Genomic DNA, 25,719 nt, shown 5'->3' on the forward strand with positions numbered 1-25,719 from the left:
AGAACCTAACCCAGAAGAAAGGTTGCTGCTGGACTCTAGGGATAGGATTTAGAATGTAGCCTTGGCACGAACTCCTTTCCTAACACCTCAAAAAGTAAAATAAATTATTTTCAATCTATTGCTAAAGAATAAGAACCAAAGATAATTAAATTATGCTAATCAACACTACAAACGAGTAACATGGGATTCATTTATCAGTTTTTTTTATTGCGGAGAACATTTTCAAAATGCTTGCATACACCTGAATACTGAGTAAAATGTCACCTAACTGGATGTTGGACAGCAGTGCGGTGGAATTGGATGATCCAGGTTAATATACCCTAAGCATGCCGAAAAAGAAAAATCCAGATTGCTCTTGATGGCTATGCTATTTTGACCAGATTGTCAGAGAAAGTGAATTGACCTGCGGTAAATTCATTTTTCTGTTTTTAATCTTCTAGTGCAAAGCTGAGGGGGTAGGCCTATACTACAATTGAAGTGAGATCTTAGTAGCACTTCCCTTCCTCCTCTTTCTAAGTGAGATCTACTCAAGATTTTCTACGGGTGTTTTCACACTTGGTCGCCCCCTTCCAGGCAATTTTTGTGAACTCGTGCAGTTTGCTTAATTTGTGCATTGTGAACACTCCAAAAGGATCTCAGATGAAGAGAATCAAACAGACCATCAAGAGCTGGTCAAAGTTCTGTTCGCTTGAATTCCACAGCCCAGTTCACTTTTTTAGGGCAATGTGAACACAGCCTGCCCCGGAGCTGGTTAGTTCTAAAGGATTCGTTGCCATTTAAAAATGTACCTGGCCCCTGATGCTTTGCTACACCCACTTAGAGCTACAGAGAAGTATGGAGACCTCCTTGGTACCATGAAAGTGGCTCATCTTTGAGAAGGAGGTCTCCATACTTCTCTGTAGCTCTAAGTGGGTGTAGCAAAGCATCAGGGGCCATATTCATAAAGCATCTCAGAGTAGGAGGGGTGATCTAGGATCAGTTTTGCCTTAGATAATGATTAAGATTACATAGGCCAGGGAGGACCTGATCGATATCAGCACTGCTCCTTTGTGAATACAGGCCCAGCTTAGTCTGCATTAAGCGTGACCGCATTACAAATCCACGTGTTTCCCATGAAATTAGGTGAAACAAAAAATATTACAAATGGTTAAATAATGCATTTAAATATTTATATTATGCTGAAACAAAGGCAAAGTGAGAAGTTTCTCTTCCAGGTTATGCTTCTTAATGAACTGGCATTTACAGACACATTTCTGTTCCTTTACAGTGCTTTCATTACTGACAAATATGAAAATTACCAATTAAAGAGTTCTCTCCCCCCTCCCATTATAACACAATCAAGCAGGTACTCACTTTGCTACCATTTTGTATAGTATTTAATGTGTCTGTGTATACAGTGATTTGCCTAAGTAGGCCTACATTGCTTTTCAACAGAAATATCACTAAAGTATTTGCATAATTTACCAATTTGAAAAACAATCACAGATATTAACCTGGTAATTACTATAAGTGTTAATTAAATGCACTGTCAAAACTAAAGTGCTACCGACGTCGGTGTTCCCACGCAAGAGCTGCCACCTTTCATGGAGCATGCCAAAAGAGGTGCGAAACATCAGGCTGCTCAAAAAAAAAAAAGCACAATACTTTTTTCAAGAGAAGGGTTGTGTCTAAAATGGCACCCTATTTCCTATGTAGTGCAGTACTTTTGACCAGAACCCTATGGGCCCTGGTCAAAAGTGGTTTACTTTATAGGGAACAGGTGACTAAACCAAGAGCTGGTGGAGCGCTACTACAGCAAATAAAGTCCACGACAAACCCCACATTATCAGTATGTGCAGTATTCTGCACACTGCACTTTGACATACCATCTGCTTCGCATTTAATATTTAATAAGATCAACAACAAAAAACATCCAAGTGGGAATGTGAATATGTTCTCTATGTTGAAGTAGTGACATTACGAGGAAACTGATTCAGGGTCAGTTTCACAGTCCAGAGTTTGACGCTCCTCCCTGGCTGGGGCCCTCCTGTTTGACCAGGCAGTGGTCGGTCACCCCCTGAGAGGACAGCTCGGACAGCACATTTTCCAGATAGTTGGGGTCCGGGTAGCCGTGGCCTGACACGTTGGACATCATCTCAGTCTTGTGGTGGATCTCATTCCACACCACCGTGTCGGGCTCGCCCGTGGTGCTAGACGTGCCCACTGTGAAGATGAGGCGCCGCGTCCACGCTACCTTCAGCAGCTCAAGCACCTGACATGAAATAAAAATGAAATTAGAGATGACATGCGCCACACATTTATGATGTTTTGGATCTTCCTGAGATCAAATCCATTGAAAGGTCCGTTGGGGAAAGGATGTTTGGCATACCTTTGAAGTCTGTATGCAAAACGATTGAGAAATTGATTGAACTGGGACATTTTGGCATCACCCTGGCCTTATTTAAGACACTACAATTACATAGATGCTACAAAGCCAGTCTTGGTGTCATTTGAAACCTTAACACTTGCTCTGAAATATGAGTAGTGTTTAGATTAAGAATAGATAATTAAAAATAAATGTCAAAAGTACCCCTATTGATTGTACATTTTTACAAATTTAATGAGAACTAAAAGATGTACAACTAGAAAATATTGTAATTTGACGATCTCCATAGATATCCAACAGCGAACTAACTTTGCCAAGGTCACACAACCGTCTGAAGCTATTTGGCAAAAGTGCGAGTTAGCAAATGAAGGTGATTAGGCCTATGTACATTTTACACATCCCTAGAATATGACTTGGTGAAATGGTGCTGCTAGCAATAGACAACAGAATACAGACAGAGGAATTTATACAAAGTGAGGATATATTATACCCCCCAAAAATTTTCAACATATTACTAAGACATTCAGTTATAAAATAAAGAACTTTCCTTTAAGTTAGTCTGTATTTTCTATATGTTACGGTAGAGGTATGTGCATTTGATTTCACATTGACAGTGAGAGATCAGATATAGAAATTGATTTACTTTGAAAATATATTGGGATGCATTATCAATATACCCAGCATAACATTTACCTCACTGTACAGTAAATAAGCATTCAATAAATTAGTCAACAGAACAATTTGGAGTAGCAGATTTGGTTGCAATGAGTAGCAAATCAAATGAATATGGTAATGAGGAATTGGCACACTACATCAAGGAAGACATGTCATTATTAAATCTCTCACTCAGCATTTTTACTGAAACTGCATAATCAGACTTCCCAGACTATTTTTTATCACATACAAGGATTGCGTAAGCAGAGCACAGTCAGGGGCTATGTTCATTAGAGACCAAATGAAAGAAAGTGGCCTGAAACACAGAGGAACTACGTGGTCTTAAGAAACACTTATTTTTGTATTTGATTCTGTTTGCAGAGAGTCTGTCCATTCTGCTATAGAGGCTGTGTTAGCTGCTTACCTTTCTGCCCTTGTCATTGTCTGGGAGGAAGCAGAAGCGAGGGAAGCCTCTACAGGTGTATGGCTGCCCCGGGTTAGGGTGCTCTGGACCCTGGAGAGAGAAATAAAATTGAGTCATTTATCCAGAGCGATTTACAGTCAATGTGCATGCAGTAGCCCCGGGGAGAACAGAGAGAAGCACGAGATTAGAACATTGAGTGATGTTCTAGTTTTCCCTGTTAACATCAACGTTTCCCTTTACCGTGGCAATTGTGATCGAATCAACGCAATAGCCACTTTAAATGCAACATACCGAAACAAAACGAACTACACAAGAGATTCTGTTGTAGGCAGAACGCATTGGAGTAGGATTCTATTGCCCACAACTCAGCTCATACTCTACAACCAGTGCGGCATAACCAATAAGATCTGCAGTAGGCCTATATGCAGAAAGACCATTGGCATATATGGATCTGTGCCATTTACTTTGAACTGGACTGTTTAAATAGCTGTGGTCGTGGGTATATGCACTTGTTTTGAGATCAAAGCAAGAGCTGCATGTAGCCACGTATGCACATTTTGTTCATATCCTTTGCTAGTTAGTTATTAGCCCAGTTATAGCTAAATTTGTAGTCAGCAATAGGGGAGTGATTGCTTCCAACAAGAGTACAAAGCATGTACATTTCTGGACATATTGGAAAAGGGAGTCCGGTAAAGAGCTTTTTTTGTCATAAAGGGGTAGTGTTGTATTTTGAGACCGGCTTGAATAAGCTAAGTAGCCAATAGGCAGGGGGTAGCATAATATGTCTCATTCGCTGTAATAAGTGGTATGTGAATAATAATGCATTTTATTTTATAACACTTAACACTTATAACACTTATCTCCCTCACTAGCTTTAAGCACCAGCTGTCAGAGCAGCTCATAGATTACTGCACCTGTACATAGCCCATCTATAATTTAGCCCAAACAACTACCTCTTTACCTACTGTATTTATTTATTTTGCTCCTTTGCACCCCATTATTTCTATCTCTACTTTACACTTTCTTCCACTGCAAACCAACCATTCCAGTGTTAATTTTTTTTTTTTTTTTTTACTTGCTATATTGTATTTACTTCGCCACCATGGCCTTTTTATATTTATTTATATATTTTGTTTGCCTTCACCTCCCTTATCTCACCTCACTTGCTCACATTGTATATAGACTTATTTTTCACTGTATTATTGACTGTATGTTTGTTTTACTCCATGTGTAACTATGTGTTGTTGTATGTGTCGAACTGCTTTGCTTTATCTTGGCCAGGTCGCAATTGTAAATGAGAACGTGTTCTCAATTTGCCTACCTGGTTAAATAAAGGTGAAATAAATAAATAAAAATTTTATAAAGTGTTTTCTTGCGTCAAACACCATAACATTTTCAGTCACCTCCTTGTCTGAAAGACAAGTGGATAAACAGGTTAATGTCAATCCCTGCATATTTTTTTTCTAAAGTCCTATGGAATATAGGACTACATTGAACACCACACATTGGCTGCTACTGTAGGCTCAAGGATAGAGCAGCTATTTACATGTTAACATGTTACGGGGTGCATTTTCTCCATTGTTTTTGATGGTAGGCCACTCTGGCAGGCCTACATTATGATCTAAAAGCCTACTTGGCCACTGTTAAAACTAACTTAAAGTGGGTGCAGCCTCAGTGTTCACAGTAAACACGCGCTGGAAGTTGCACAGAATTTTCAAAGTTCAAGTTTGCGGTCAGCAGACCTGAAATTTGCTCAGTGCCGGAAAAAAATTGAGAGAACATTGCTTACAGGAGCAATTAGGGTTAAGTGCCTTGCTCAAGGGCACAGCTACATTTTTCACCAAGTCTGCTGGGGTATTCCGACCAGCGGCCTTTCGGTTACTGGCCCAATGATCTTAACCAGTAGGCTTGGTGACGGGAAAGATGGATGAGAATACTGACATGAGGGGAAGGCGCATGTCCAATCCCGCATCTGTATCTCTTGGCCCATCTGAATGGTATGGTTTCAGTCAGAAAGAATCTTAGGATAGTGGCAAGCCTCGTTTTTGTTACTGCATCGATGAAGCAAAAGCCTGCATGCACACTTGCCCGGAGTAAGATATGCTCACCCCAGACTCAGTGTGTTAATGAGTGAGTGGTGTGTGTGTGTGTGTGTGTGTCTACCTGTATCCCAGGGGGGATGCTGTAAATTATCTGGATAGTTCCACAGTCTGGGTGGCCGGGGAGGGACTGTGCGATACTATAGATCTCCATCTTGCCCTTGGGCTGGGTCCCCGTCTTCTCCCCATAGATTGTCTTGCATGACGGGCACTGGAGGCTGCCATCCTGGAAGGGGATAGAGTCAGAAACGCAGATTTTCTTTAAAAATAACCCATGTTAGTGACTGCTTACACTCAAATGATAAGGTACACCAATCTAGTACCAGGTCTGAACAACCATTTCCTCCAGAACAGCCTGAATTCATCGGGGCATGGACTACTAGATATGGCGTTCAAACTTTTCACAATTTGTATCAAGGGCCCTAAAATGTGCCAGGAAAACATGGCTCATAGCATTACACCACCAGCCTGTACCGTTGACACTAGGCAGGATGGGGCCCATGAACTCTTGTTGCTTACGCCAAATCCTGACTGCCATCAGCATGACGGAACAGGAACCGGGATTCATCGGTACAGGCAATGTTTTTCCACTGCTCAGTAGTCCAGTGTTGGTGATCACATGTCCACTGGAGCCGCTTCTTGTTTTTAGCTGGTAGGAGTGCAACCCGGTGTGGTCGTTTACTGTAATAGCCCATCCGTGACAAGGACCAACGAGTTGTGCGTTCCGAGATGCCGTTCTGCACACTACTTAGTTGCCTGTTTGTGGACTGCCTGTTAGTTCGCATGATTCTTGCCATTCTCCTTCAACCCCTCACCTCAACGAGCTGTTTTCACCCACAGGACTTCCGCTGACGGGATGTTTGTTTGTCTCACCATTCTTGGTAAACCCTAGACACCGTCGTGCGTGAAAATCCCAGGAGGCCGGCCGTTTCTGAGATACTGGAACCAGCACACCTGACACCAACGATCATTCCATGCTCAGTCGCTTAGGTCACTTGTTTTGCCCATTCTAACATTCAACCAAACAGTAACTGAATGCTTCGATGCCTGTCTGCTTTATGTAGCAAGCCACAGCCACGTGACTCACTGTCTGTAGGAGTTCACCATCTTCTTGAACATTCCAACTGGCCAATGAGTGTATAAGAATATCACCATAAACTAAAATGTTAGCCTGAGTTCACCATATGTAATAGTGTTTATGATATGTTGTGGGTAACACTTAACTTTTAGCCTGCAGTTATAATGCTTCATTACTGTAACTATTCAGTCTTTGTTTAAAATTTAAAATAGTCGTTGCTATAAATGAGAATGTGTTCAGTCAACTTACCTGGTAAAATAAATAAAAAGCAAGTACATGCCTTTATCGTTCCTTAAGTCATATTTTACTTAATGTCTATTTAGGACAATATGTGGGCTCATGTCATCCAAGCAAGCCATTGAATTACAATTGAAAGTCATTATTAGGATCTCTGTGGCGCCCACCTTGGTTCCATTGTTGTACATGGCAAGCATGCAGAGCATGTGCAAGGTGTGTCCACACTTGGTGAACTTTCCCACAGCGCCGGGTGGGATGGATTGTGCTCCCTCGGACGCCACGGCGTAATCCGACGGACACGACAGCCGGTCCATACAGATGATGCAGTCCTAAAACCACAGAGACATTATATTAAGGTGTGAAAGTAGATTTAATTTCTTCCCGTTACACGGAGGTCTGTACGCACACTTGCACGGGCATTACATTTATGGTCTTAAAAGTAAAAGATTTGCCATTTAAGAGTTAGATTTAAATGTGGCATAAACAACCAGTCATGTTGTCATCAGTTTGTCAAACAAATCACTTCAAAAGACTCCTGTAGGCTACCTGTGCACGTTCATCCACTCAAATAACTCAAGCATCCAAACATTGCACTGTGCAACCGCCATTTGATAAATGGAAAGAGACATTGTTATAAAACATCAAAAAGTGTAGGCCTAATTACATTCAGCGATTGTCATTAGGCCTTCACTTGTAGCCTTAATTGATTGATGCCTCCACTGCTGTCCCTGCTCGCCTCAGTCAGTCATTGCTGCCTTAGCAAAAAATTCTGTGTTCTCGACAAGCCACACCGCATTGAGTCCATAAGCACATTTTTCACATGGTAGTAATACATGAGGGTGTAATAGCATCTTAGTTCATTTTCCACTATTTCATTTGCCGAGAATCTGTACCAGACCATACCTACTGTCACCCCAGGTTATGCTGTACATGTAATTACATGATAACAAGAATGACAGGATCTGTATATGATATTATATCATGAGTCTATAAATTGAGGTTGGGATGACTTGGTGTTATGGATGGAGTATTGTTTATTTCTATGCAAAACTGCAGTTGTCTTGTTCAAACTACTTTAGAAATAACCTGTGTTCATTTTAGAGCAATCATATTTCTTCCAACTTGCATATTGCACTTTCTCTGAAAAATAAATGTTTAGTATAAAAAAATTAAAATAATAATAATACATTTAAAAAGATCACCTGTGTCATACGAATGAATCATCTTCACAAAATGGTTTCAAAACATCTGAGATGAACTATACCTGCTTTTGTTTGCATATATTTTATTTCATGCCTACCGTGATTCAGTGTACCAGAACGAGGAAACATGACTGATTCTCCTGCAAGAGCCCTTCTTCCGTGAGTGTTGAGTAAAGAGGGCGGGGAGAAGTTTTCCTAGGTACAGATCTAGTGGAAACCTAACCTTAACCATTAGTGGGGAAAATGCTAAAATGACCAAAGATAAGCATCTAGGGGCAACTTCACCCCACACCAATAGAAAGAGGCGAGGGAGGAGGGGGTCTTTGACATTGAAATGCGTACCTCGTCTTGAGCAGAGGCCACTTCCTCCATGTAGCGGTGAATGACATCCTCTGGTTTCTGTGCTGGGGCTGAGGGAACAGCGGACAATGAACAGAGTTGGAGACACCCACCAGACGACAGACAAAAACCACACTCAGGCCCTCAATTTACAGACAGGACATACAACACAGGAGGGATTATAATAAGAAATTAAATAGAAAATGTGGTCTTCAGTATTGCTTTTTTAAAACCATTTCAGTGGAAACTAGTGGTAGCTTAGTTGTTTTGCAGTTTGCTATTGAACACATTATGTTCACCCCCCCAAAAATTGCGATTTTATAGCATATAGTTAATCCTAAAACATTTTAACTGACAATTTCACTTTGTTGTATTTTATATTACTGCAGAAATAACCGACTCATCCTGCAGATGTAGCCTACACACTTCACTGCAGCTCAAACTTTAGGCCGGCTTCGTTGGCAAATCTGTACCATACAAAAGCACTGCTCGAAGATGTAACATGAGTCGACAGATTGAGGCACACAGTATTAATGCATGACAGTTGTGGATGAACGGGAGAGAAAAGGGTTAGAGATTGACACTTATCCACCAATGTACCAAAAGCACCCTCTTCCTTCGTTAGGGGCTGATGTGTCCCAAATGCCACCCTATTCACAACGTAGGGCTCTGTTCAAAATGTGTGCACTATAGGGAATAGGGTGCCATTTGGGATGAAGTTTCATTGTTAGATGATATGTGAGTATCAGTCTGTTCTGGAACAGCTACAGGGTGTCAGCAACTCAGCGTTGAGTTTAGGGGTTCTGTTGTGAGCTGCAACCTTTGTAACCAAATAGCAAGATTAGGGCCTAGTTCACACCCCTGTTTGTTAGCTAATGAACACTGTCGACTGCCAAGCAACATCACAACACTGATTTGTGGATAGGATAGAAATGATTGAGTCACAGATTGGCAAATGATTCTTACAGAGAAAGTGAGCATTGGAATGCGATAGAAGAGAGCATACGTAAAAGGAAAAATAAAAGGAAGCTATACAAGCCTGCAGAAAATCTAAACACTGCCTTTGATGCCATTCAGGTTAAGAACACAATATTTGATTTTAAAAGGATAAGTTTGACATTTTTACAATTTATTGATAGATTGTTCCTTAACCTGAAAGTAGTGTGAGCCAGGAGAAAATGTAAATCGATGGTTCAGGACCAATTTTAGCCACCGTTAGCTGAAAGTCAATGGGAGTGATAGGGACACAGTGCAATGTCCATGTTTTTAGGCAAATCACCTTTAAGTCAAACCCAGTAGAATTCAGTTTCCCCCCACCACTCCCATTGATTCTAAGAATTGTGTATTGAATAGTGAGATCCTAACTGAGTGAGAATAGGAATTACTGGCTCGGATGTCTCCAAGGTTTCACAAGGCAGGCATTTGTTTTTAACCACATGGCACATACAAAATATCAACATACAAAATATCAACATACATAACAAGCCAAGTATTCCAACTTATGGATTTGGGATGACAACAATGGAAAGCATTGGATGTGACGAAGCACAGAGCTGGATGCAAGCCAATAGGGAGTTGGTGGGGGAAGGTGGCGTAGCTACCTGTCCTGTGCTGCCTCTTTGCCCTCCTAACCGAGCTGCTGCTGTGAGTTTTGGAGCCTGCGGACCTGCTGGTGCTGCTGGGGGGAGGAGGAGCGGAGGAGGGGTGCGGGAGGGGGGCACTCGTGAAGCACACACCGAGTCCCACTGCTGACATCAAAATGGAGGCCATGCCTGGAGTGAGAGGCCCCGGGGAGACATGCAGAGGGGGTGGGGTCAGTCAGGGGGAGGAGAAACCAAACAGATGAGACATGGTGGATAAAGCAGTGAGTGACTAAAAAGGGGGGGACTTACTCATGGACAAGAGGGCATTATATTTGGTAGGCGCTTCTAGCCCCATCCTGCTTGGTATGGCTAGATAACGTCGGATTCAGGAATAAAAAGTCATCAGGATTTAGGGTTTGTACAGTAAAGAAAATGTGTTGGACTAATAAAAATGTGGGATGATATGATAAAGTGCATTTATTGCAGTTCGATTTCCTTATAAAAAGCGCTATTGTTCGGTTCTGCCTCAATACTACATGGTATTGTGTAATTTTAAAAATATATATATTTTAGTCATTTCATGAAATGTAAAAAGATCAAAATAAAAAAGGCCAAAGGAAAATCTTCAGAAACTGTCAAATTAACTTCACATTAGCCCTCCACAAAACATTTCAGCACAAATGTGTTCGTCACAGATCATGGTTCATCACAACCCTTTGAACAGTCACTAACAAAAGAAGCTGAAATGCTGTCAGTATCCATTGCTAGCCTATCTGCTGGCTCAACGGCATAGTCCTCTCAAAAAAGGTTTTAGTGTAAAAAGCTAAACTGCTAGCTAAGAGATTCTGAACATTCCTAAATAACCAGCAAACAAATAAAAAAAAAAGTTTGGATGAAACGAAAATAAACTAGGCTACAAATGAAAATAGTGATCTGGGCCTCCTGAGTGGCGCAGGGGTCTAAGGCACTGCATCACAGTGCTTGAGGCGTCACTACAGACCCGGGTTCGATCCCGGGCAGTATCACAACCGGCAGTGATCAGGAGTCCCATAGGGCGGCGCACAATTGTCCCAGCGTCGTCCGGGTTAGCGGAGGGTTTGGCTGGGGGGGGGCTTTACATGGCTCATCGCGCCATAGCGACTCGTGGCGGGCCAGGCGCCTGCAGGCTGACCTAGGTCGTCAGGTGAACTGTGTTTCCTCCGACACATTGCTGCGGCTGGCTTCCGGGTTAGGCGAGCACGTGTTAAGAAGCAGTTTGGCATGACTCAAACTTCACCTCCCAAGCCCGTAGACAATATCAAAATTGGGGAGAAGGGGGTAAAATACAAAATAAAAATAAAGTAAGCCCTTTTCACTAAGCCCCCAAAACCCTGAGACTACATTGGAAAACAAATGCCATCGTGGGCTGGGCAAACGACCAGAGTAAAACAGGGCCTGGTCTGTGGAGATGATGTACAGCGATAGGCCAGCTGTCCAGAGAGACACAAATTACTTTCTCACCACCGACAGGAGCTATGGTCACTGCCATGAAATCACAAAAAAAGTTCTGTATCGCTGCTTTAATGACTGATAAACAAAAGGTGTGCCTCTAAAATCTGTCAGGTCTATGAGATAAGCTTACTAAACCACGGTTGCTGAACAGTGCAGTCGAATGTGTAGACCATTTCTGGTGTATCAGCTGTCTTTGTTAAGACTTTAGCTTGCCATAGGCCACACATTTGGCTGAAACAATGTATGCTTGTTACTAATATTACTTACTAATATTGATTTTAGAATTGTTCTATTTTTGTCAAGTTTTGCTGCCGAACAGACTGACACTCAGAAGATAAATTGTCAGTGTAGAAACGCAATACTCTTTACTGTTACTTTCAAACCAAGGTGTAAATTCATGGAGCAGACAGTTCTGCCATCACCACCAAGAAAAACAATGCTTGATCCAAACCACTAGAGTTCACATTGATGGTAACTGAAAATAATACAGGTAGTACCACCATGGTGGACGTTTGGATCAATTGCTTGGGACTGCTTTACCTGCAAGGGCTGAGCTCACACTGGTGGATCCATTCCGTTGCAGAGGGATGGCGGGGACACTGCAGCAGAGGAAACAGGAAAACCGACATTAATGAATCCGTACACCATTGCTTCTGCAATCAAGTGAGAAACTGATGTGGTCGGTTCTCTCAGTTTGAAAACACTCTAGATCAGGGGTCTCCAACCTTTTCTTACATGAGAGCTACTTAAAATGTATACACTACCGTTCAAAAGTTTGGGGTCACTTAGAAATGTCCTTGTTTTTGAAAGCAAAGCACGTTTGACCATTAAAATAACATCAAATTGATCAGAGATACAGTGTAGACATTGTTAATGTTGTAAATGACTGTTGGTGGAAACGGCCGATTTTTTTATGGAATATCTACATAGGAGTACAGAGGCCCATTATAAGCAACCATTACTCCTGTGTTCCAATGTCACGTTGTGTTAGCTAATCCATGTTTATCATTTTAAAAGGCTAATTGATCATTACAAAACCATTTTGCAATCATGTCAGCACAGCTGAAAACTGTTATTCTGATTAAAGAAGCAATAAAACTGGCCTTCTTTAGACTAGTTGAGTATCTGGAGCATCAGCATTTCTGGGTTCAATTCCAGGCTCAAAATGGCTAGAAACAAAGATCTTTCTTCTGAAACTCATCTGTCTATTCTTGTTCTGAGAAATGAAAGCTATTCCATGCGAGAAAATGCCAAGAAACGGAAGATCTCGTTCAACGCTGTGTACTACTTACAATTATAAACTTGGATTAGCTAACACAAGCCATTGGAACACAGGAGTGATGGTTGCTGATAATTGGCCTCTATACACCTATGTAGATATTCCATTAAAAAAAATCTGCGGTTCCAGCTACAATAGTCATTTACAACAGTAACAATGTCTACCCTGTATTTCTGATCAATTTGATGTTATTTTAAAATGGACAGAAAATGTTTGCTTTTCTTTCAAAAACAAGAATTTCTAAAAGGACCCCAAACTTTTGAACAGTATTGTACATCCGAGGTGAGGATTTACAGATTTACTCCCGTGTACACCTGTGTCATGGCTGGGGTCTGCCCCTATATATAGACCCCGTTGCCACGACACACGTTCTCTACATATTTTTTGAGGCGCCTCTAGCACCGTGGAGGATTGGAGTGATCCATATAGCTCACATAACCGTGGTTACATACATAACCTTCATTATGTTTCACTATATTGGATCACTCCAATATATTGGTATACCGTAACAGATTTAGTAGGTGCTAGAGGGACCTGGCCAGCCAGCGGCAAAGACCTAGCGCGGGACCGAGGAGCGTCAATGTGGAAGGGGTGTCCCGGCACAGTCCCCGGATGGGGAGGCGACGCCCAGGACCACCGAACCAACCGCAGAGGGAGGTGCCACATTTACCCGATGGTGCATAGCAAAGGTGCAAGATGAAGCCCAGCTGGCCGCAGCACAGATGTCAGCGAGGGGCACTACTCTCAGTAGAGCCCAGGTGCTGTGCCACCTGGGGATGTAGGCTCCAGTCCCATGGTGGCGGGCCCTCACTCGAGAGCATATCTGCTGCCACATTCAGGATGCCAGGTACGTGCACGTAGAGACGCTAGACATTCCTGAGCCCAGAGAAGGAGCTCCCGTGCTATAAGATGGAGGCAGTGGGACCTCAGTCCACCCTGATGGTTGATGTAAGCCACCACTGTGGGTGTTGTCCTGGTGAGAACAGACATGTCTTCACTTGAGATGTAGAAGGAAAGACTGCAGGGCCAGCAGTACAGTACAGTATAGATGTGCCTGCCTCTCCAAGGGGATAGCCGACAGCCAACCTGCCCTTGGTCACACCCCCCCAGCCGATATGGGAGGCGTCTGTGCTGACCGGCGGCACAATCTCAGCATCTCCACCCCACCTGAGAGAAAGGAATGACACCGCCACCTCAACAATGCCCTGAGGCACTGCGTGGTCACTCACAGCTGGCGGTGGCGCTTCGGGTGCAGCCAGTGGGAGTTGAACCACCGTTGAAGAGGCCGCAGATGGAGCAGGAATGGCCGATTAATAGGGCCGATTTCAAGTTTTCATAACAATTGTAAATCGGTATTTTTGGGCGCCGATTTAATTTTTTATATATTTTTTTATACCTTTATTTAACTAGGCAAGTCAGTTAAGAACACATTCTTCTTTTCAAGGACGGCCTAGGAACGGTGGGTTAACTGCCTCGTTCAGGGGCAGAACGACAGATTTTCACATTGTCAGCTCTGGGGATCCAATCTTGCAACCTTACAGTTAACTAGTCCAACGCAATAACGACCTGCCTCTCTCGTTGCACTCCACAAGGAGACTGCCTGTTACGCGAATGCAGTAAGCCAAGGTAAGTTGCTAGCTAGCATTAAACTTATCTTATAAAAAACAATCAATCATAATCACTAGTTAATTACACATGGTTGATGATATTACTAGATATTATCTAGCGTGTCCTGCGTTGCATATAATCTGACTGAGCATACAAGTATCTAAGTATCTGACTTAGCGGTGGTAGGCAGAAGCAGGCGCGTAAACATTCATTCAAACAGCACTTTCATGCGTTTTGCCAGCAGCTCTTCGTTGTGCGTCAAGCATTGCGCTGTTTATGACTTCAAGCCTATCAACTCCCGAGATGAGGCTGAAGTGAAATGGCTAGCTAGTTAGCGCGTGCTAATAGCTTTTCAAACGTCACTTGCTCTGAGCCTTCTAGTAGTTGTTCCCCATGCTCTGCATGGGTAATGCTGCTGTTGTCGTTGTGTTGCTGGTTCGAGCCCAGGGAGGAGCGAGGAGAGGGACGGAAGCTATACTGTTACACTGGCAATACTAAAGTGCCTATAAGAACATCTAATAGTCAAAGGTTAATGAAATACAAATGGTATAGAGGGAAATAGTCCTATAATAACTACAACCTAAAACTTCTTACCTGGCAATATTGAAGACTCATGTTAAAAGGAACCGCCAGCTTTCATATGTTCTCATGTTCTGAGCAAGGAACTTAAACGTTAGCTTTTTTTACATGGCACATATTGCACTTACTTTCTTCTCCAACACTTCATTTTTGCATTATTTAAACCAAATTGAACATGTTTCATTATTAATTTGAGGCTAAATTTTATTTTGTTTTATTTTGATTTTATTGATGTATTATATTAAGTTAAAATAAGTGTTCATTCAGTATTGTTGTAATTCTCCCTCACGACGCCAGGTCAGCGGAGTCAATCACCACCTTCCGGAGACACCTGAAACCCCACCTCTTTAAGGAATACCTAGGATAGGATAAAGTAATCCTTCTAACCCCCCCCCCCCCTTAAAAGAGTTAGATACACTATTGTAAAGTGGTTGTTCCACTGGATATCATAAGGTGAATGCACCAATTTGTAAGTCGCTCTGGATAAGAGCGTCTGCTAAATGACTTAAATGTAAATGTAATTATTATTATTATACATTTATTTATTAAATCAGCCGATTAATCGGTATCGGCTTTTTTGGTCCTCTAATAATCTGTATTGGTATCGGCGTTGAAAAATCATAAAATCGGTCGACCTCTAGTCAGGAGCATGTCTGTCTGACAGGACCTGGGTCCTCGTCGGGGGGCACAAATCAGCCAATCGTCCAGGTAATTGAGGATCAACAACCCTCAGGACGTGAGAGGTGCAAGGACAGCATCCATGCAGTTTGTGAAAGTGTGGGGTGCCAAAGATAGGCCGAAGGGAAGAACGATGAATTCGTAAGCCGTCCCTTCAAAAGCGAATCGGAGATACTGCCAATGAGCTGGGTAAACAGGAACATGGAAGTACGCATCCCTCAGGTCCAGCTTCAAAAACCACTGGTTCCTGGACACGGACTGCAAAACACAGGCCGGGGACTGCATGTGGAAACCTCAGTACCTTCAATTACCCATTGAGGTTGTGGAGGTCCAGAATTGGTCGAAACCCTCTCTCTTTTTGGGACCACAAAATAAGTGGAGTGGAACCCCACCTAGCCGTTCTGATGTCTCGATCCTGCGGCTGGCACCCTTGTCCAGGAGTGAGTTCTTCAGTGGGTCGGCCACTGTGGTGACAAGAAAGCCCCTGAAGGATGGGGGCCGGCACCGGAATTGGAGTCGGTACCCCTTGAGCATTGTGGACAACACCTATGGGGACTCCACACACTCCTCCCACTTTTCCCTGTGACACCAGGAGAAGTGGCAGAGGAATTGTCTGTCAGGAGTTGCCGGGGCCTACCTCTCCTCTGGCGCCCCGAGCGCCTGGGGCTCCCATGCACGTCCCTATGGCGGTGACGGTTGACAGGTTGTTTCTCCACCGCATGCTGTGCCCCTCCCCGCTGTCGTTCCTCAGCATGAAGCGATAGGGCAGGAGGGGGATCCCACCGTAGTTCAAGTGCAGGTGGTTGGCGACGATCCGTCTGCCTTGGACCCGGGCCTGAGGAGGTATGAACCGTCTCAGGGTCTCCCGGTCCGGTCCCTATGAACCTTATTGGTCTGCTCTAGAATGTCATTAACCCCTGGGCCAAACGTCAGCCCAGGGGTGCTGGGAAGAGTGGCAAATATGTTCTGGAGAGCAGCTGGCAGACGGGGATTGGCCCAGCCAGAGATGGTGCCGGGAGGTAACCACCTGCGCTATGGCCTGTCCATTGGAGCGGGCCACATCCCTCTGGAGCAAGGAAAGCAGGCGAGACGCCTCCATCACTTCCCGGAGGAGCTCCTCTTTGCCCCCCTTGCAGCAGGGGCCACAGAGTCTGCAGGTAAGCCAAGAGAGCACATGGACCCATATGTGTCTTTCAAGTTCGCATCAACAACTCAGGGGAGTCCCGGCTTCAGTCACGGGTTCCGCCCTATAATCTCCCAGTCAGGGAGGACCATGGCAGCTATCATGGTGTCCATGGTCGGGTACTCCCGGAGGCCGAGTGACTCTGCGCCCGGAACATAACTCCATGGTCCAGTCTCTGCTTTGGAAGCACCCCCGGGCAGAGGCAAAGCTCTCCTGCAAGGCCTCACGGAACACAGCAGAGTTGGGACAGATGGAGTCATCACTGTCCACCAGTTTGATGTCCAGTGCAGTGGCTACCCGAGTGAGTAGGCCCCTCATAGCCTCGAGCCGCTGAGGGCGATGATGGCCAACTGCCAGCTTCTGATGGCCTGTCAGCCCCGCTCACAGTGGTGAACAGTGCCAGCATCGTCCCCCAGGAAAAGCAGATCACTGGCCAACAGGGAGCTGCTGTCTTCACCATCGAAGCTATCAAGCTGCCCAGGACTGGCAGCAGATGGGCTCTGCCTGTGGTGGCTCTGGCCACGCTTCCTGGGAGGAGTACTGGGCCCAGTAGAGGGACTAACAGCTAGCTGGGGCACAACTCCTGAGGGAGCTCATCCCCAGCCTGAGCCAGAGCCTGGTCGACCCACTCGTGCATGGCCTCCAATCGCACCAGGCGCAGACGTTCTGAGAACACCACACAAAATAGGCATCCAGTAGTGCGCTCCACCGCCCTCTCCGCGTGGCTTAAACCCAGGCAATGCATACAAGAGTTATGTGGATCCCCAGGGGGATGCCACCATCAATCCTGTCACAAAGGGAAGCCATAAGCTCAGCCAAGCCAACAAGGCCACGGAGCAGGGGTCCGACACCCTGGGAGAGCTTATGTCGTGACCCACTTGGATGAATAGGAACCCGGTGAGGGATAAATTAACCAGTACCTCTGCAAAAAACACTGAAGACCCGTGTGGGAAAAACACACAGACAAAAAAAATAAAAAACATTCACCAAGGTAACGGATTTGATTTATGTGTTTTATTTATTTTAATAAATGTTTTACGCCAACTACAATATTACCTAGCCGGTTTAATATCCAAGCAGAAAACAAAACAGCACCATATGGAGTAACTCCGTTAAGGAACTCCAAAGTTAATGTCTCAACGTAGTGGAAGCCCACCACGATATTCTTACATTATGCAGGTGAAGAACAAGAAAAATAAACCCTGTAGGGTAATTAGCAGAGAGTCGGGGCATGTTAAAGCAATTCACAACATACATAATTTGCCGGCCGGCTTGTTCTGTGTAAGGAAAAAACTGTTTGTGGCAGCAAGAGCAACCAATATATTAATAGATGCACAAGGAGTTCTAGTGTAACGCTAAAGAAACACAAGCACGACAAACCACGGGCGGAAGATACAGATCGACCGTGCACAGTGAGTGTGGCACTCAAGAGGTGCTGGCCATGTGGCCAGCTGCTCCAGGCTGCAAACAGCCAGTGAGTATACTTCCACGCAAAATATTACACCTACCAGTGACTTACCAAGCGATCTTCAGAAAGTTTGTACCTCAAACCATACGGACGTCCGCCGAGAAAATGAAATGGGGGTCTAACATATATATATTAGTGGCGGACCCCAGCCGTGACACAGGTTTACACGGGAGTAAATCTGTAAATCCTCACCTCGGATGTTTCCCTCAGCCGCGGAGTGATACCAATATATTGGAGTGATCCAATATAGTGAAACATTACACACGCAGAGGGCCTACCGAAGTTACGCACAACCAGTGTCAGACGCTTTTCTGTGTGCTTTTTCGCCAAGTTGATAAGGCTTTGTTACAGTATGTTCATTTTTATGTTCAACATTGCTCCATGCTGCCATCTTTTTTCCACAAAATGTATTTTAGCGCTGTGTGGCATCAGGGCTGCATCGAAGCTTTCAACAGAAAGTGCCAGGAAGGTATTCTTTAAAGAAAAAAAAAAAAGCAATATAACTGTCACAAGAATAACAAACTAGTATGCAAACTTTCTTCCCTGTGCTTTGTTCGTCACAAGGAGTGACAAAGCTTAGGCCTACTACTATCAGGGACCGCATGGTAACACAACAATGGGAGGAAGTGTGTGAGATGCACCAGTTGATGTAATGTGACCCTTACATCAGCTGGCTTACTGACCGAGCAGAGATTTGGGTCCCAAATCTGGTTTCCTATCCACTGCAAAACAATTCTGCGTATCACCACTTCCTCTTTAGAGGACATCAATCACTGACATATTGTAACCCCAAACCAATGTGTCAAATAGCTCAACATTAGATTTATTTATGTTCTAAAAAAAATTCTAAACAACAATTTGGTCTAAGTCTGCATTTACACAAACAGTCCAATTCTGATCTTTGCCACTAATTGGTCTTTTGACCAATCAGATCTTTTGCCCATAATTGGGCAAAATATCAGAATTGGACTGCCTGTGTAAACGCAGCCTCAATGTCAGAGCCCCTAACAGTAGGCTATGTTTAATTCGTGCTCTTCAACAGATCGCTGCCCGCACGCGCTCGCCCGTCCAGCATCACTACTCTGGACGGTTCTGACTTAGAATATGTGGACAACTACAAATACCTAGGTGTCTGGTTAGACTGTAAACTCTCCTTCCAGACTCCCATTAAGCATCTCCAATCCAAAATTAAATCTAGAATTGGCTTCCTATTTCACAACAAAGCATCCTTCACTCATGCTGCCAAACATACCCTCGTAAAACAGACTATCCTACCGATCCTTGACTTCGGCGATGTCATTTACAAAATAGCCTCCAATACCCTACTCAGCAAATTGGACTCAGTCTATCACAGTGCCATTTGTTTTGTCACGAAAGCCCCATATACTACCCACCACTGCGACCTGCATGCTATCATTGGCTGGCCCTCGATTCATATTCGTCGCCAAACCCACTGGCTCCAGGTCATCTATAAGTCTTTGCTAGGTAAAGCCCTGCCTATTCTCAGCTCACTGGTCACCACAGCAGCACCCACCCGTAGCACGCGCTCCAGCAGGTATATTTCACTGGTCATCCCCAAAGCCAATTCTTCCTTTGGCTGCCTTTCCTTCCAGTTCTCTGCTGCCAATGACTGGAACGAATTGCAAAAATCACTGAAGCTGGAGACTCATATCTCCCTCTCTAACTTTAAGCACCAGCTGTCAGAACAGCTCACAGATCTCTGCATCAGTACATAGCCCATCTGTAAATAGCCCATCCAACTCATTTGCACCCGCATCTCTACTTGCACATTCATCTTCTGCACATCAGTCCAGTGTTTAATTGCTCAATTGTAATTATTTCGCCACTATGGCCTATTTATTGCCTTCCCGCTCTATCTTACATCATTTGCACACACTGTATATAGACTTTTTTATTGTATTATTGACTGCATGTTTGTTCATTCCATGTGTAACTCTGTGTTGTTGTTTAGTCGCACTGCTTTGCTTTATCTTGGCCAGGTCGCAGTTGTAAATGAGAACTTGTTCTCAACTGGCCTACCTGGTTAAATAAAAATTACATGTAAAAAATCAACGCATAGTTAGTCAAGAGTGTAGTATAAATGGATAAGCTGCTAAATTAGACGACAATGACTATTCAAACAAAGCCAACCTACCTTAAGCCATTAGCACTGGTAGGGTAAGACAGTGGAGGTCCAGGGAACTGACTAGCGGAGGGTGTCGGGGGCCAGGGACCACCCCACGCCATGCCCCCCACAGAAAGAGGCCTCCTGGGGTAGGGCGAGTACACTGAGGTGGGGTGAGCTCCAGCCGCCCTGCTGGGGCCCTGGAAGCTGGGCCGGCTCAGCTGCCCAGAGGAGAAGGAGTGGCGTGAGCGGCTGGGCATGGGGCCAGTGCAGCTGTGGCTCAGACACTGGTGGCAGGAGCAGGCAGGGCCCGAGTGGATGACGGAGGCGCCAGACGCCAGTGGGTAGGGAAAGTTACCCTGCCGTCGGACCTGCCGCCTGAAGCCCGTGGCCTTGTTGACCTGGGCCAGCGCTGTGAGGTCCACTATGTAGTTATAGCCGTGTGAGGCCATATCCGCCGTGGCCTGCCGTGCCAGGTAGCTGTGTTCTAGTAGAATAGAAGTGCGAGTCTCGTATGGAGTCCATCCTCCTTCGTCATTTGCCCACTCCCAATATACTCCGCTACCCAAGCCTGAGGACTGGGCAAACAATTGACGGCGTACAGACCGCGTTTTCCCTGGAAAGATAACACAGTGAATTTATACTTAGAGGTAAAGGTGCCTAGCACAGAAAATGATGCAGTAGACGTCACATCAGTGAATGTCTAACTGTGTATTATAGTCTAGTACCTAGTGGTGTGCCTTCATAAATGTCAGCTAAGCATTATACTACACATCCTGTGCTATTGAGAAGACTTCCTGCTGTTTTTCTCCCTTTTCCTGGACAAGTTTGTATCACAGGCTGCAGGTGTCAAAGGACATTTGAATTTGTCCAATCCGACCCACTTTCCAACCAAGAGACTTGGCTGTATCACTGCCTACTATCATGTCTGTCACGTTCGTTTTCGAGTTAGCCAGCTAGCCAACTAGTTACCCAAAGAAAACATTGACATCGCTGGAAAACAACAAGACTGTTCGCTATAGATGTTAGCAAGATAAGCAATGCTATTATCTTTGGTTTATGGAGGCTAACTACAACAGCTAGCTAACGTAAAATAACTTACGATGCGCTAGCTAGGGCACAACAAAGCTCGAAAGCTTCAGTTAATTCGTAAATGTAATAACTAGCTACTGTTAGCTAGCTACATCACACACACAGTGCAGTGTCAGTGGCTTAATTCCCTTACCTGTATCTTGGCGGAACTGGTTCAAGCTTGGTATGTCTATGAGATAAGGCGACAAGCTGGGATCTGATTGTCCTAGGCTGATGCTGGTGGAGCCAGGACCCCCACCTCTGTGTCCCCGCGGAGAGGAGAAGTATTGTTCGATATAGCCGCTCACCTGGCCGCTATATGGTCGCCAGAAGCCAAGATCATCCTGCCATTCCCATACAACGACCATGGGCTGAGATTGTCCAGATGCTACCAATGTCGGTGTAGAGATAGAGGGTCCATTTCTAGACCCATTTATCCCCACACAGGAGCTAGAGGCAGTGGCCATATCTTACAGCTAGTAGCGATACGTCAAATTCAGTAAACGACAGAAAAAGCTTTTGCTAGCTAATTCGGCTAACGTAGCAAGCTAGGCTAAGAAGCTAAGTCAGATGGACAAAACACGTTTTAACACTTTGCCAAACTACAGGACACCCTGCAGTTACCCTATCAATAAATTGTAGCGATCAAACCTAACTAAGTTAGCTAGCTAGCAAAACATCTTCAATTTACAAGATGTAGCTAAAGTTAGCTAGCTTGGATTATTAAAATGACCCATTTTTACAAGAAGACTGATTCGAGGTCAGGCGGCAAACACTCAAGCAAATTGTTTAAAAGCATTTTGGCAAACCTTGCGAAGCAACAAATCTTTAGCTGCGGAAATATATTGAGCTATGCTAGTTTACTAATCATTGCATTCCAACAAACTCAAACTGGCTAGCTACGCAAACCACAGATAAACCAAACAGTCGGAACAATCGTTGCTTGGCAAATAAGACATGCGCACATCATTATATTTTTAAAGCTCCAATGCAGCCGTTTTTATCTCAATATCAAATCATTTCTGGGTAACAATTAAGTACCTTACTGTGACTGTTTTCAATTAAAATGGTCAGAAATAAACAAAAATAGCAATTTCTCAAGCAACAATTTCGCTAGGAATGGTGAGGGGAAAACTGACAACTTGCTGTCATTGGCAGAAAGGTTTGGAACTCTCTTTCTTATTGGTATATTAACTAATTTACTGCCTGGGATGTCACTACACAGGCCAAAATTCCATCCCACCAAAACAGGCAGACATTTCATGTGGTCTTTTCAAACAGCGCTTAACACTAAAAGTGCATTATCATAATTTCACAGTATTATTTCAACCTCAGTGTGGAAATATATATAAAACAAATTATGTTTTTAACGGCACTGGAGTAGTCTTAATAACTCTGTTGTCCTTTCAAACCTCAATGATTATATACTTTTCATTTCTCCATGATACCATGACATTCTGAAGGAATGTCTAAACCTACTACAATAATACGAAAGTAGTAGGTTTAAACATTCTATAGATTTTTTAAAAATACTTTCATTCAACACACACAAAGTCACTGCAGTCCTATAAAAGTGCAAGGCAACACATTTTATTTCAAAGGCCTAAATGGCATTAAGGTACAGCATATAAATACTGGTGAATCCAGAGATAGCTGTTACAGGATAACACAGACCATTCTTTCTTTAACACACGTTACATTCATGTTGACTTGAAGAGATATTTTACTTAGCACAGATGTGCTACAAACATAAAAGCCTAGCTGAGAAAATCTCAACTCCACGTACAAGTACTCAGCCAAAGAAAAGCCATGAGGAGTTTTACAAAATATGAAAATTTGTCTTAGATATAGTGCTATCACCTTGGGTTATTCCTACCACGGAGTACACCGGTACGCACACCTGAAGGCGAACATATTTCAGTTGATATACTTTGAGTTACATACAGTAGTAGTTAGTGTTGTAGAGACATGTGATTCAGTACTTAGATTACTGAACATTGTAATTTACATCCCTGCACATGATGTTTGTTTTTAATCTTCAAAATAAATAAATAAATAAATCATACAAATGTTGTAAAGCCAGATTGATCCAAGACATTTGTGCTGTAGTTACACCCCATAACAAAAGTTTATGATAGATCAGACAAAAATAACCTAAAATGGTGAATACTTCAATGATTGTAAATTCCATAAGCTTAGTGCCATAACATAACCCCAGTCGGTTGGAATCACTTTTCTTTTGTAGAGCATTTTGAAAAAGGTGTATCAAAAAAGTACCATCAGGGCTTGTGGGGATGAACAACTGTATATAAACACTAGATTTCTGATGCTATGTATTGGCCAATGAGAGGCTTTGAAGCCACAAATCGGCCATATTGGCACTCCTCAGAAGAAGCAGTCCTTCATTGGTATTCAGTATTTAAATTAAAATGTTTCAAGGACAAAAGTACATGCATTTAAGTATTTATTTTGTTGTTGTAGTGGGGACAGTAACAATGTCTTTCTGTATTTTGTTTAGCACACATAATATAATTTAAAAGTATGCATTAAGTTGTCTATAATAGAATAAGCATGGCAAGAATGAATGCAGACATTAATAAATGCATTTATATAGCTTCCAAAATATTTTTTACAATGGTGGGGGAGTAATAAAATGGAGGCGCAGTGGCTTCAAAGCAGCACTCCCTGCCTGTCATTTAGTGTTTATAAATCAGTGAAGGAAACAAAATCAAAGAAAGCACTTATCTTGCAACAAATTATGCACACATTCAATTGTTCCTCCTCACATTTCCACCCAAGCCACCATTTAAAAACATATCCAAACCTATATTTTCAGTCAGTAAAGTTTTTAAGCAACAGCACTCGGGCAAAGCTGAAACTTGGCGATGCGATTATAAGTATTGGTTTGATAAAGTCCTCTCATTAAATCCTCTTCCTGTAGCAGAGTATCTGTTTTCTTCTCTTCTAGTATTTCACCTTCCCAGGGACTTGCCCATTCACTCCACTGTAGTCCACCATGTACATGGGCCATTGCTAAAAGTAGACAGAGACAAAGCAAAAGGAGGATAAATTAGAGAGAGCATGAGGGAGATCAGTTATGCCGTTGCAGAAGCAAATGATGGCCCATCAATTACACAACCATATTAGTGCCTTTTACAAATTTCTTTAATACCTACAAGTATAATATGAATGTATAAATAAAGTCAACTGTATCAAAGTATCAAATCAGAGCATTTCCGTTATGTATTTTTGATAATGAAAGGGAAAGGGGGACACCTAGTCAGTTGTACAAATGAATGCATTCAACTGAAATGTGTCCGCATTTAACACAATCCCTCTGAATCAGAGAGGTTTGGAGGGCTGCCTTAATCGACATCCACGTCTTCGGCGCCCGGGGAACAGTCGGTTAATTGCCTTGCTCAGGGGCAGAACGACAGATTTTTACCTTTATCAGCTCGGAGATTCGATCCAGCAACCTTTCGGTTACTGGCCCAGCGCTCCTACCCGCCAGGCTACAATAACCACTAAATACTGTACAACAAACTATTATATAATAGCTTTATTAGTACCACGTACCATCACTGGAATCTGATTGGTTGATACCCCTGACTCGGAGGGTAAGGACACTCGGCTGCTCTCCAGGACTCTTTTGCGCTTGCGTCGATTGGTAGAAACCTCTTTCCCTTCTTAAACCACAAAAACAACACAACCATTTTGAACATACTTCTAAAGCACGTGTCCTTATGGACTGCATTACTTAAAACAAAGAAGAAATTGGCTACTGTATAACAATCCTTACCTGTGTTACATGTTTGGGTGCATATTTCCGCAAAAGGCCTGTAGAATAGAAAATGTATTAAATATGAATTTCAGTTCTGTAGATAGACAGAGAAGGGAGCCTGGCTTTTGCCCAAGAGTGAGTCTTTCCACAAAAATTTCAACTCGTACAGTTCTTTCATGTCCTTCTTTCACATTTCAGGCTTTTAATACAAAATCTAGGATATTTCTACAATCTCCAGACTCATACAATTATTACACTGACAAAGACACTCACTGAAGCTGGCTCTTGATGTTGATGGTGATATCATCTCGGGCTTGAAGGATCTTTTCCAGGCGGACTATGTCGTAAGTGTTGGGATTTCGGAAGGGAATATCATCCGGGAGGCCAATAACTTCAACAGAGTCGGGACTGGCACGGATCAGCTTGTATGGGACTATGACGGAGCGGTCCAGGCCAAGAGCGTCACCTGAACATA

The 25,719-nt window shown here is 43.5% G+C and overlaps 2 protein-coding genes across 7 annotated transcripts in view; both read right to left on the minus strand.

Annotated features, from left to right (window-relative positions):
- Window positions 1–186: 186 nt before the first annotated feature.
- Window positions 187–22,622, minus strand: dtx2 (deltex 2, E3 ubiquitin ligase). Of its 4 annotated transcripts, XM_071339302.1 has the most exons (10): window positions 21,618–22,622; window positions 20,423–21,008; window positions 12,013–12,071; window positions 10,291–10,350; window positions 10,000–10,170; window positions 8,402–8,469; window positions 7,025–7,186; window positions 5,607–5,768; window positions 3,444–3,533; window positions 187–2,251 (listed from the first exon to the last, which is right to left on the minus strand). In XM_071339302.1, exons 1-10 carry the CDS (start codon window positions 21,928–21,930, stop codon window positions 1,985–1,987), a joined length of 1,938 nt encoding a protein of 645 aa, XP_071195403.1. In that variant the 5' UTR covers window positions 21,931–22,622; the 3' UTR covers window positions 187–1,984. The 4 variants fall into 4 exon arrangements, with proteins under 4 accessions (XP_071195403.1, XP_071195405.1, XP_071195404.1 ...); XM_071339304.1 differs by lacking the exon at window positions 10,000–10,170 and having other exon boundaries at window positions 21,618–22,621; XM_071339303.1 differs by lacking the exon at window positions 10,291–10,350 and having other exon boundaries at window positions 21,618–22,619.
- A 409-nt stretch (window positions 22,623–23,031) lies between these two features.
- Window positions 23,032–25,719, minus strand: part of gtf2ird1 (GTF2I repeat domain containing 1) — a 43,923-nt gene continuing 41,235 nt past the window's right edge. For all 3 annotated transcript variants that reach the window (XM_071339300.1, XM_071339299.1, XM_071339301.1), the window contains 4 exons: window positions 25,518–25,710; window positions 25,263–25,300; window positions 25,040–25,149; window positions 23,032–24,496 (listed from right to left, as the gene is read on the minus strand). In XM_071339300.1, coding sequence (XP_071195401.1) covers window positions 24,428–24,496; window positions 25,040–25,149; window positions 25,263–25,300; window positions 25,518–25,710 — 410 coding nt within the window. In that variant the 3' untranslated portion in view covers window positions 23,032–24,427. The remainder of the gene's footprint in view (window positions 24,497–25,039; window positions 25,150–25,262; window positions 25,301–25,517; window positions 25,711–25,719) is intronic.

This window comes from Salvelinus alpinus, chromosome 13 (genome assembly GCF_045679555.1).
Source record: "Salvelinus alpinus chromosome 13, SLU_Salpinus.1, whole genome shotgun sequence".
In the NCBI taxonomy this organism is placed as follows: Eukaryota; Metazoa; Chordata; class Actinopteri; order Salmoniformes; family Salmonidae; genus Salvelinus; species Salvelinus alpinus.